Source organism: Lutra lutra, chromosome 10, assembly GCF_902655055.1.
Source record: "Lutra lutra chromosome 10, mLutLut1.2, whole genome shotgun sequence".
NCBI lineage: Eukaryota > Metazoa > Chordata > Mammalia > Carnivora > Mustelidae > Lutra > Lutra lutra.
Genome location: NC_062287.1, coordinates 16,832,527 through 16,845,839, shown reverse-complemented (window position 1 = coordinate 16,845,839; position 13,313 = coordinate 16,832,527). Strand labels below are relative to the sequence as shown.

The following is a 13,313-nucleotide window of genomic DNA, read 5'->3' as shown; positions in this document are numbered from 1 at the left end:
ATCCTCAGCCACCACCGCTCTCTTCCCTTCAGAACCGTATTTCCATCTAGGAGGACAGAGTTAACGTAACGGGTGTCAAGTTGCACAGTCAGCAGCTTCTTTATACAAAATGCTAGTTTTTAAAACTTAATTCCTAACCTTATAACTTCTATGGCAATTAAACTGTATATGTTTTTTTCAACTGTAGATTACAGTTATTTTTAGTTATGAAGTTATTTTAAGAAATGGGCCGAAAGGCAATGTCAAGAGAATGAGAAGAAAAGCCACAGACTGGGAGAATACATTTGCTAAAGACATACCTGATAAAGGATCATTATCCAAAATATGCAAAGAACTCTTAAACTCAACAATAATAAAATGAACAACCCAAATTAAAAAAAAATGAGCAAAAGACCTGAACCGACTCCTCACCAAAGAAGACATACAGATGGGAAGTAAGCATGTGGAAAGACGCTCAATGTCATACGTCATTAGAGAACTGCAAATTAAAACAAGGTTCCACTACACACCTATCAGAATGGCCCAAATCCAGAACACTCACAGCACCACATACTGCTGAAGGCGTGAAACAACAGAGACTCTCATTCATTGCTGGTGGGAATGCAAAACGGTGCAGCCACTTTGGAAGACAGTTGGCAGTATCTTGTAAAACTAAACATATTCTTACCATATCATCTAGCAATCGTACTCCTTGGCATTTACCCAAGTGAACTGAAAACTTATGTCCACACAAAACCCTGCACACTGAGGTTTACAGCAGCTTCATTAATAAATGCCAAAACTCTGAAGCAACCAAGATGTCCTTCGGTTTGTGAGCGGATAAATAAACTGGGGTGCATCCAGACAATGGGACATCACTCATTCATCACTAAAGAAATGAGCTATCAAGCCATGAAAAGACACGGAGGAAACTTACATGCATATTCTTAAGGGAAAGAAGCTAGTCTGAAGAGGCTATATGCTGTATGATTCCAGCTATACGACATTTTGGAAAAGGCAAAACTATGGAGGCAGGAGAAAGACCACTGGTTACCAGGGACTGCGGGGTACGGGGAGACGAACAGGCAGAACACAGAAGGTTGTTAGGGCAGTGAAACTACTATGAACGATACTAGAAAGGGGAGACATTGTCATTAAACGTTTGTCCAATCCCACAGAATGGACCACAACAGGAGTGAACCCCCATGTAAACCGTGGACTTTGGGTGATGGGACAACGTAGGCTCAATTATAAGAGATGCATCACTTTGGTGCTGGCACTCTGACCGTGAGACGGCTGTGCGTGTGTGAGAGCAGGGAGGATGTGGGAACGCTGTACTTCCTGATCAGTTCTGCTGTGAATTTAAAACTTCTCAAAAAGTGAAGTTTATTAATTAAAAAAAAAATAGGCTAAAAATGTGCATTCCTGGGAGACACAGAACTGGATGGCAGCAAACTGGCAATCGATCATATATAAATACTAGAAAAGAAAGGTGAGCATTTACAAGGTATTGTAAGTTGAAATTCTTTAACCTAAGTAGACAAAATAGTCTAGTTTGTAATTCTTCGTACTCCTTTTACTCTGCCTTTTACTGTCCAATTCATCAATTTCATCTCACTCTTTTCACAGCAGGACCTCTTTAATAGATAAACTACATATATATAAATATAAATATATAAGCTATTTTTAATAGAAAAACTATAAACAGCTAATAGGAGGCTCGGCCACTTGATATGTATCAGAGCATTTATGAAAACGAATGCCTTGAATTTAGCTAATCAATAGGCATCCGCACGCCACTCTTGGAAATGTATCCTATGAGAAGGCAGAACCACGACTGAAAGAAATGGGCTTTCATTTACATCATGCATAAGCTCAGATCGATTTGCATGTGGAACAAGAACAAGCCTATAGCTCACCTGACTTGTGGAGGCTGATGGACCGCAGATTGGGGAACAACCTGGCCAGCGAATCATCAGGTTCCTCAATAGCATTCAAATGATTGTTAGCCAGGACAAGAGTATCCAGTGAAGGAAACATAACTCCTAGCTTTCGAATTTCAGTCCAGTCTTGGAGGTTATTGTCTGTTATATGTAGTAGCTTAAGAGAATGACAGCGAATAGAAGGACAAGACACTGTTTCATAGTCATTAAGGCACAGGAAGAGCTCCTCCAAACTGCAGAGAAAAAAAGGAAATATTTCATTGTTTAAAGCAGTTAAGTTTCTACTTTGCAGCTACTTTCATTCGTTCGGTAAGTAAGTGCCTACAGTGTGGGGGACTCCGGTAGGGATTATGGAGAAAATATAAAGATCTCTTCCTAAAGCTTAAATATAGCTGGGAAGACAAAACCTAAAACACATAAAACAGCAGAGAATGATATAGCCCAGGACTAAATTAATTTTGTGCTTAAATAACTAAGTGCTGAGTAAAGCAGTACTAACTTCAAGTACAAAAGCAGTTCCTATAGGAGTGGAATTGAAATTGCAGTTAGAATAATCAGGAAAGAACGCATGGCCTGAAAGGAAGGGTAGACTTGCGTAAGTTGCAAGGACAGAGAGGTAAATCCCACAAACAGCATGAACAGAATGTTTAGAAATAAAATAATAACTCTCATTTACTGAATTCCTATCCTGAGGCAGGCCTTGCTCCGAGTGCTTCCTAGACTGTACTGCTATTTCTGCAAGTTAGATACAATTACGTCCATTTTAAAGACAAGGAAAACAGAGTTTAGTGAGGTTAATGACCTTATCGAAGGTCATATGGTCAGAAAGTGGAACTGGGATTTAAAAGCTCATTCTACGCCATGCTAGATGCTGCATGTGGTGAGGAAACCAATCTTACTAGAGGGATAGTGAGAAACTGGGGTGGAACAAATGGGGAGAGACAAGGTTCAAAAGGCCTTGATCACTTCCATAGTTAGACAAATAAACTATGGTTTCATATGTTTCTTTAAACTACTTTCTTTGAACACTTACGTGCATACTGAAAGCTAGATACAAACAAATCTAAGAAAAGTACTTCTACACTGACAAATAAAAACATAATTTCTTGTTTAAATTACTGAAAAGAGTTCTGTTTTCCCATCAGGCCAGCGAGACACTTAATCATCTGAGTGTTAATATATTTTATAGATACTATGATTTTTTTTCCCTCCCTAAGAAAAGCGCTGAGGCAAAATTCTGAAACCAGGTAATCAGAAGATTTAAAATGGAGAAAGGGTGGGTTGATGTAGAAATGATAAGTGCTTCTCAGGGATATCTTCTAGCCAAAGGATGACAGATCCTATGTCTTGGTGCTACTCAACACTGAACAAGTATTGCAACGAATGCTACTAAGTGACCCTCACACCCTCGTTCTAATTACTTCATTCTTCTGACCTCATTCTCCAACCACCCTGCTGTTCTAGTGTTTCTGAGACAGGAGATCTGCAGTAATTCTATGTACTAACAAAGATGGCGACATCGCCCCCTCTCCATCATGCCCTCCGGGCTTACTCTGGTAACTCCTGCAGTATCGTGTGGACTGTCTCCCAAGAAGCTTTGCTGTTGTTGAGGACAAGTTTGCGAACCCCAGAGAAGGACCCAGCACATGTTCTTTCTAAAACCGACAAATTCAGAGGGTTGGAACTCAGGTTTAGAAACTCCAACTGGGGAACATTTGACACAATTTTACTGACCTAGAGAGAAAAAAAGAAATGCATATCAGGCAGTAATCAGAGTTTTTAAATAGCAATCGCGCTCACAAAGCTTAAGTGAGTGGGTGTCCAGGAAAGAGGCCCTTCATATCAGGGAGTCCTGTATCAGTGATGGTACCTACAGAGGGGCAAAGTAATTTCAACAAATCTCAGCAAATAATTTAATCTTTCCATGAAATAGTGACATAATTGAAAACTAATGGTACAAAAGAGAGCCCTTCCATGTGGCCTTGGGCAAGGTTTTTGATTCTGTTCTATATGACGTTCTCTTTGATAAATGGAGAAAAGAGAGTTTAGAGGACATTTTAGGCTGCAAGTTTCTAAAGAGCTGAGACTGGGTCATGTAATTCTCTCTGAATTTCTCCTCCCTTTTGTCCTCAGTACTTTAAGGCTAATTAAAGGTTTATTGAAGAACACATGGTAAAGGCTCAAGTGTTCAAAACTGACTACATAGCTATGATCACTTGGGAACAGTTTCAACTTGGTTCAAAGATGACCAAAGTCCAAAATATATATAGTCAAAAACCAAAAAGTGTCCACGACTACGTAAGAAAAGAGAACACATGATCATCAATTTAACAATTTACCTAGTAACTTGGTAGGCAAGAAGATTTTTTTTCTAAAAAACGAAATTAGCGTTACTGACCTATTTGCTCTGCATATTTCCAGTCTCTTTGATATAGCTTATTTCATTTAATTCTCAAAGCAACTTGCAAGATAACTATTTTCCCATTAAAAAATGAAGAAACTGAGGCTTGGAAATGTTAAATAATTTGACTAAGGTCTCAGGGTCACAAAAGCCAAATCTAGGATTTAGAAACCTGAGCCATTATTCTTCCAGCATACCACCACTAGTAAATTATAAATATACTCCAGAAAGAAAAAATTAAGAACTAGCTTAAACAAGTATGAAGTAAATATGAGAAGCCCAATAAATGGGTAAAGCATCAATGTGGTAACTCAACTTTATGAGAAAAGGAGTAAAGGAGTACAACAGAATAGCTAGGATTTGTTTCACAGTCAAAAACCTGGGTTCAAACCAGGTTCCAACACTTCCCAGCTGTGTGGTCTGAGGGGTTATTCCCCCTTTCCAGGTCTCAGTGTCCTCATCTGTAACACAGAGAAAACAGGATCCACCTGTTTCTCAGGACTATGGATCAGATTAAATGAGATACATGTGTAAAGCACTTAACATGATGAATGGCATACCTTCTAGAAACTTACTTTCTTACCTATTCCCCCACAGGATGTAAACTCCATGAAAGCAGGGAGAGTACTTACCTAGTTCACTACTGCATAGGGGTGCTTAATGTTTGCTGAGTAAATTAATGGCACAAAATCATTCAGTAAATGTAATTATTACTGACATAAGTATTGTATGAACCAACATGACAACCCCAGCGATATGTTATATTGTATTTATTTTTATTTAAATATGTCCTATTTAAAATCATTGGTATGGGGCGGCTGGGTGGCTCAGCGGGTTGAGTGGCTGCCTTCGTCTCAGGTCAGGATCTTGGGGATCTGGGATCAAGCTCTGCATCCGGCTCCCTGCTCAGCAGAGAGCCTGCTTCTCCCTCTGCTTCTCCTCCCACCCCCACTTGTGCTCTCTTTCTCAAGTAAATATAATCTGTAAAAAAAATCAAGTCAAATCAAATCACTGGTACAATGTGAAAAATGCACAAATTCCCAGGCTCTACCATAAACTACTAAATCAGGAGTTTCAAAGGTGAGCTAAGCTTCCTGGTTGGGACCTAGACTGTTTCTTGTCCGAGCTCCATAGGTTATGCCAAAAAGACAGCCAGCATTGAAAACTACAGGTAGAATGAAAAAGTGACGTGCACTTCACCTCAGCTTTGTGTCAACTACACAGGCCAGGAGCTCTACCATCACCGCGAAGTGGACTAATTCCAAGAAGATTCAGAGAAGTCGGTCAGAGGGCACAGTCCTCACACTAGGTCAGCTCTGCCACACGCTAACCTTGTGAAGTGAGACCATTTTTAACTTCATTTTGCAAATGAAGAAATGAGCTATTTTTTAGAGAAAAACACAGTAGGCTTCAGTTTAAATGTAAGTAATTTATGCCAGTCTGTGCACGTTTTCTTGCATGATCCCTTCTGTGATCAAATGGTGCTAAGCATTTGTGTGACGTACGGCCCGTGTTTGGAATTTAGTCTGTGGCTACGACACAGCGAAAGAGTCCACACACGGGATGGGTCCTGCGCTCTATCGCCTGAATATGCTTGAGAGGGCTCCTATAAAGGGGATGATGGCCCGCCTGGCTTCAAGGGCAAAAGAAGATGAAGAGGAATTGCACTCCAAATACACAAGAATAACAATTATCGGGGCACCTGGGTGGCTCAGTGGGTTAAAGCCTCTGCCTTCGGCTCGGGTCATGATCCCAGGGTCCTGGGATCAAGACCCACATCGGGCTCTCTGCTCAGCGGGGAGCCTGCTTCCCCCTCTCTCTCTGCCTGCCTCTCTGCCTCCTTGTGACCTCTGTCTGTCAAATAAATAAAATCTTAAAAAAAAAAAAAAAAAAAGAGGGGCACCTGGGTGGCTCAGTCGGTTAAAAGCCTCTGCCCTCGGCTCAGGTCATGATCTCAGGGTCCTGGGATCGAGCCCCGCATCGGGCTCTCTGCTCAGTGGAGAGCCTGCTTCCTCCTCTCTCTCTCTCTCTCTGCCTGCCTCTCTGCCTACATGTGATCTCTGTCTGTCAAATAAATAAATAAAATCTTAAAAAAAAAAAAAAGAATAACAATTATCATATAACCCCCGTTAAATAAAAATAAAACATAAACCTCTTACTAACCATCATTCCTCATATTTTATTTTTATAATAAAAAGAAATTATACCTCCAAATGGATAATTTAAAGGTTTTTGAAGGAATTCTGCCAGAAATTATGAGATATAATCTTCTTCATATTCTGCATCTACACTGCTGTCCCATGATAATAAGGCATCCATTAGCTTTGGAATATTCTAAAAAATTATAATTGGACTATAGTCCAATAATTCAAACAGGAAAAAAATAATGTATGTTAGAAATTCATAAATACATTATTTAAAAGGCTAAAGTTAAAAAGGATTTGGGGGTAACCTTACATTAATGATAAGATTTTAGAAAGTATATTAATTTCACAGGTAAATTTACTTATAAAAATGTCCTAACAGCAAAGGCTGGCAAACATTCAGTAAGTTTCTAGGGCAGTACACCAACTTACCTTTTTTAAATTCTAAAAATCAAAAAGAAAAGACTTCTAGTTGCAGTGATACAGTTGACCCTTGAACAATGCAGAGTTTAGGGGGGCACCAACATCCCACAAAGGTGAAAATCTTCATGTAAATTTTGACTCCTCCAAAACTCAACTACTAACAGCCTACTGTGGATAGGAAGCCTTACAGAAAATGTAAACAGTTGATAAACATATTTTGTATGTTGTATGTATTATAGACTGTATTCTTACAGTAAAGTGAGCTACAGAAAACTTTTGTTTTTTTTGTTTTGTTTTGTTTTAGTAACATGTGTTTTATTTTGTTTTCATATCAAGAAATATAAAGAAAACGAAAAAACACCCTAAATTCAACAGCCCACTATCTTCACTGACATCAAAACAATAACAAAATGTTCACAGTTTTAAAATTCGAACAGAATTGAAATTTTTCTTGTGATTCGTCCCAGAAAAAAAATGTATGCATATTCCACCATATATACTTACATCTCTAGATTTTTTAGAATTTTACATAAAAGAGACTCTTTTGGGGCACCTGGGTGGCTGAGTCAGTTAAGCGTCTGACCCTTGATGTTGGCTCAGGTCATGATCTCAGGGTCATGGGACTGAGCTCTGTGTTTGGGCTCTGTGCTAGGTCTGGAGCCTGCTTGGGATTCTCTGTCTCTCCCTCTGTCCCTCCTCACCCTCTTTCTCCATCTTAAAAAAAAAAAAAAAGAGAGATCCTCTGTTTTACTTAACCTTTTTTCTTTTTTTTTATGTTTCAAGTTTTAATTTAAATTCCAGTTTGCTAATATATAGTGCAATATTGGTTTCAGGAGTAGAATCCAGTGATTCATCACTTACATACAATGCCCAGTGCTCATAGCAAGTGCCCTCCTTAATTCCCATCACCCATTTAGCCTATCCCCACCCGCCTAGAGAAAATACTATTAAGAACACCATAAGGAAGAAGAATTTTATTTATAGCACTGTCCTGTGAGAAGTCTGCATGCAAACAAACCCGTGCAGTTCAAACCTGTGATGTTTGTGTGCAGAAACACGGATGTGAACTTACATGACCTTCTAGGTCTCTACAATTCTCTAAAATTATCTCAACCACTTCTGTTCTTCAAATTCAGAGTAGAGGACCCTCTACTCTGGCTTCCAAAATGAAGAAACTAAAGTTTTAAGAAAAATGGGGAAAGGATTGTAAGATAACAATCTGTAACTTATACCCAAGCTATTCTCTGCCTCACCTGAGGGGCTGATTCCTCCCTGCTCTCAACTACTTGGTTTAATTTCTTTTATAAAATGGTTTCGATAAGGAAGGGAGGAAAAAGGAGATGCCTTGGGAAAGGTGAGACGAAAATGTACTTAGCTAAACTTCAAGTCAAAAGCTAAAAAATGCATCTGTTTTCACACGTGGATGCCCAATTTTAGAAGGATGGAGACAAAGCTTTGCCTTCCCCTCCAGTATTACAGCTCTCCCATGTATTAATCTTTATCTCTAGACATCCAGCAGTGAGTAGTTTAAACCACAAAAGAAGTACTTATAACATTAGTGACCATTCAAAACACTAAAAGAACAAACTATGTTATTTTGTCCCATATTACTATCTCAAATATAGGCCAAACTAAACTTACTTCATGGCCAGGGACCAATTATCTTTTTGGTAATCAGGTATACAGACTGCAATGGGGCTAAAATGTAATGTCTTATAACTGTGACTGATGAGGCATTGGTAGTCTGGCAAAGAGTTTCATCAATCCTAAAAATCAATATGCTTCTGCTGTCAGCACTTCTCCCACCTCTCTGTGCTCTGATAGATATTTTAGAAGATTGGGATCAACTACAGTTAAAGCAAAGGACAAAAAATAAAGGAATGATGAAAACAAAAATAAATTGGAAGACGGAAGCCTGAAGGGTAGCGGCAGTGAAGACTTATTTGAAAACTGCCTGGAAATAGAATGTAGAGCACTTGTAAGAAGATACAAATTGATCACAATGGAACATAGGACCCTCTGTCCATTCATGTCCATGTGGCCCGGAAAATACGTAGTGTAGACCTTAGTCTACACCAAGCAGAGAAAAGGCTGAAATCCCTCATGTGAACTTTGTGTTCTGCCCACACTGACAAAGCTTGCTCTTCTGAGGCCGCAGCTGTATCGCTATTAAACTGTGGGCAGTGGGCAAACGCCCACCTTATGCTCGTGGTCAGAGCGCAAAGCACAAAGCCTCTCTGAACTCTTACACGCCCAAAGAAGCACATTTAAGGGAATTGGCCCGCAAACACGGGAGGTGAAAAGATTCAGAGGAAAATGTGGTCTGACTTGTCACTCGTGCAGGTTAAAAACCCTCACCAGATGTTCAGCAGCAGGCTATGGGGAGAATCAGGGAGGAGGATGAACAAGGCAGTGCATGGGGCATCTGCGCAGTGTAGACAGAGCACGCACGTCACTTGAGCATCCCAAAGGACCAAGAAGGCACAGACTGTAATTTGTGGAACACTAAATTATGCTAGTTGTTCAGATAAATGAATTAATAAACATATGTACAACCAGAGATTATTTCTTGGAACAGCCCAGGAAATCTGCATATATTAATAAGTCATTTAACAATCAAACAACACGCATCTCAAAGGATTTGGTAAACATCTCAATAAGAATAGGAAATATGACCAGAAGCACAATTATCAGATTAAACTAGACTTTGAAAGAGATAAATGTAAGAAAAGCTGAAGAAAACTGGGTTATACACAGATTTTTCTTAAAAAAGCTGTCTTGGAATTTGTATAGCATTTAATACCTACAAAGCACCTCAGTGATTAATTTTATCTGCGGCCCTGTCTTAGGGATGAGCACTTAAGCACTAAAGGATTAAGTGAGTTTCTTAAGATCATAGGAAAAGTTGGAGCAAGTGGTCTTGATCAATCCCTAAAATACAGTAATTTATTCACTAATGCAATCAACAAACATTTGAGTACCTAGTATGACACTCTGGGTGCTGATGGTAATAAAGACAAAAATCTCTACTTTGAATAAGCTCACAGTCTAGTAGGAAAACTGTCAAGCAAGCAAGAGATTGGACTACACTGTGATAAGTGATTGCCTTTATCACAGCATCATGATATAGGTACTGGGATAGTCTGTCTCCGCCTGAGTAAGAGTCAGGGAACATTTCGTAGAGGAATAGTGACTTGGGCCAAGTCTTGAAAGATACAGAGGAAGAGGTCGGGTAGACAAGAAAAAAGAGCAGTAGATTCAGAATGAATAAAAGCAAGGAAGCTTTTCATCTCAAGAGTTTATCATGAGCTGCAGGAAAAAGCATATGGCTAACAATGAAGATAAACTCTGAAAGTAGCCAAGGGCCATATGGTGGAAGGCTACATTTAGAGAGTTCAGGCCTTAGTTTCCAGGCAGTGAAAAACAACTACAGGACTTTAAGTAAGAGTGTCATAATCTTATTTCATTGATTAAAAGGAGTCTGGTCACACTATAGAAGATAGCTTATGGGAAGCAGAATAAAACCAGAGGCAGGAAAATCTACTAGGAAGCTTTCTCAAGAGAGAAGATCCTAAATTAAGGCAGGAGAATGAATCAAGGAGAAAGAACTATTTTTCCCTGATTCTTGAGCATAGCTTCCACAAGATAATGTTATCATCAGGTAGGCAATGTTATATATAATAATAAGAAAGAAAGTTGTAATACTTTTATTTGTGTACTTGGTGTGACTTACTCTGAGGTCAAAAGACATCAGTTACTTCAAATCACCTAACAGATTTAATAAAATAAGGAAAAGTTCTAAAATATTTGGAGTAAATTTCAGTACCCAAAACAAATATTTTTGTAATCTGAGTTTCGAGCTCAAGCAATTTTTGTGGCAATTTAGAGCACTAAATATTGACGTTGTGGTACAGAATGAACACAGGATGTGTAAACTAGTGAAACAGTAAAAAACCCAATGCACTGTTAGCAGTCTAAACCGCTGTGGTCCTATTAACCTCTTGATGCCTGGAAGAAAGCTCCCCAGTGCTTTTCATACTAATGAAAAACAAATTAGCAATAACAACCTTCACTGAAAAATCACCATAGAACAGCTGAAGCAGTCAGTTATTTATCTTCAGACACAGAAAAGAATCTCAAGTGAGAACCAAAATTCAGCAGAAATCACCAAAATGCAGCAATATAAAAACTTTACCTCATGCCAGTCTTCGAGCTTGTTGTCAGAAAGATCTAGTTCCGACACGTGAGCACAGAAGGCAGCAATTTCTTTTTCGTCTCCTGCACATGTTATTCCACAGCTGTTCAACACCAGCACACTTGGGAGGTTGAGGCGATCTGAATAACACAACACTTTTTAAATCAGTTTAATTCTTGTCTACATGCATTCAGCCCCCAGGAATCAAAGTCAAATAGTGTGAAATGACACGAGGACCTGGAAAAAAACCCAGAATGTGATGGGGTCCAAGGGTATTGAATTCTAAGGGGAAACAGCCAAATATGGCCCAGGAGGAGATTAAAAGTACTGGACCAGTACCACCAAAAACATCTTGTAGGCTTTCCCCCTGGCAGGATGGTTGGTCTCAACTACCAACAATACAGCTATCATCCTTGCCGTCATCTCATCATCTGAACACTGGAACATGTGATTCCTCTGGACTCCCACTGTCTTCTAATTGGCCTCAATTCTTTCCTTTTTAAAATTTAGCTCAAAAGTATCATTCTGGATAACTCTTTTTTTTTCATCTGATCTGTATTTCTGCCTACTGCTGCCCTTGAAAATTATCTCAAACCATTAGATGGTCCACTATGAAACCACTTCTGTTCTTCAAATTCGTATCATTAAAGAAATCTTCCTTGCTTAAGTGGGTCCATTTAAAAATCTGTGTTCTCTTTCTTGTCCATCAATCATTTCCATTTCACATCCACACAGAATGTGTCCCTTATGAAAATCAGACTTTTAAAAAATACATAATTACAGTGAGAGAAACTGATGCAGAATCTTAAACTATTTAATGAATTTGGTGAAACTGGGGTAGCCAAACTACTTCCTGGTTCAAAAATACACGAGTCAATAAAACCACACTTGTCCTTGTAAAAAGGACAGACATGAGAATTCAACCACTTTTTCCCTATACGGTATAAAACAAGGACTCACGGAGGCCTCAAATTATGTAATTTTTTTAACTCAGTACTTTTCAGTATCAAATTTCTCAGAATGGGAATGGATCCTGAAAAAAAATGACCAAGTAAGAAATCTACCTCTTTCTGCCACTCCAGTTCATATGGAGTGATAAGACCAGTTGTATTGAGGAACATAAGAACTAAAACACTGTTCCATCCTGATCTCCCACACTCACAAAGAACTACTTCCAGAAACTATGAAATACAAACGAGGCTAAGATGTAAGTTACAGACACACCTTACATATTTCTCAATGTTGTAGATTTCTCTCACAGCATAACCCTTCTCCTAGAATGTTTTGATCTCCCCTCTAACCAAGTTCTATTATTAGGGTTAGTTCAAGTCTCATAGCATTGAATCTTTTCTTGATCATACTAATTAACTCTCTCCTAAATTTCTTCCCCAGTCACTATGCCAATTATTTGGGTCAACAAAAACTGCCTTATATGTTTGTAAATGTGAATATCTTGTAATCCAGCTAGGCTGTAAGGTCACTGAGGACACGCCAGTCTTGTACTGTCTTGTATCCTCCAAGTTCCTTGACAGAATACCTATTTGAAACATTACCACTCAATATTGTTCATGCCATGTAAGTGCAACTAAGATGCCTTATGGCCAATCAGGAGGAAAAGAAATCGTTTTGAGTTTTTTAAAAAACTGAAGTCATATCAAGGGAGAAAGGCTATGCAATTCTAATTCCGAAATAAAGGAAATCATCTGGAAACAAGACAATATTCTGGTTTGAAGTCCTAAGTACTAAGCTCCCAGTCTTACCTTTCATAGGAGAGCCCTGAGGTGTGGCTGGGACATGGACTCCCATACCAGGACCACGACGGTAAGGGAAATTTTCAGGACTATATTTTTCACATAATACTTGCATAAAACTCCTTCCACTAGGTTGATCCATCTTCCCTTCCTAAAATTCTACAAGAAACCAAGAGATTGTCAAAGTTATTTATTTGCCATATATGAAATTTTTACTGCAAACCAATTATTTATAAGGCACTAGCCCAGGCACTGCAGGCATATAAGACATGGTCACTGCCCTCAGGAATTTACACTGTGCTAAGACCTTACAATTTAGGGGAGCTATATATGCAGACAAATGACAGCAATGCAGTCCAGCATATGATAATTGCAGTACAGGTTAACAGTGCCACAAGATGTAGATGAGGAGAAAATCATTTCCAGTCAAGGGTAACAGGAAGACTTTTCGCTGGTACCTGGGGTTTATGTGTTAAG

The 13,313-nt window shown here is 39.0% G+C and overlaps 1 protein-coding gene across 4 annotated transcripts in view; it reads right to left on the bottom strand.

Annotated features, from left to right (window-relative positions):
• Positions 1-13,313, bottom strand: part of TBCEL (tubulin folding cofactor E like) — a 76,134-nt gene that overhangs the window by 39,946 nt on the left and 22,875 nt on the right. For all 4 annotated transcript variants that reach the window (XM_047692658.1, XM_047692659.1, XM_047692660.1 and 1 more), the window contains 4 exons: positions 12,846-12,995; positions 11,086-11,225; positions 3,475-3,656; positions 1,899-2,155 (listed from right to left, as the gene is read on the bottom strand). In XM_047692658.1, the coding sequence (XP_047548614.1) occupies positions 1,899-2,155; positions 3,475-3,656; positions 11,086-11,225; positions 12,846-12,978 (712 nt within the window). In that variant the 5' untranslated portion in view covers positions 12,979-12,995. The remainder of the gene's footprint in view (positions 1-1,898; positions 2,156-3,474; positions 3,657-11,085; positions 11,226-12,845; positions 12,996-13,313) is intronic.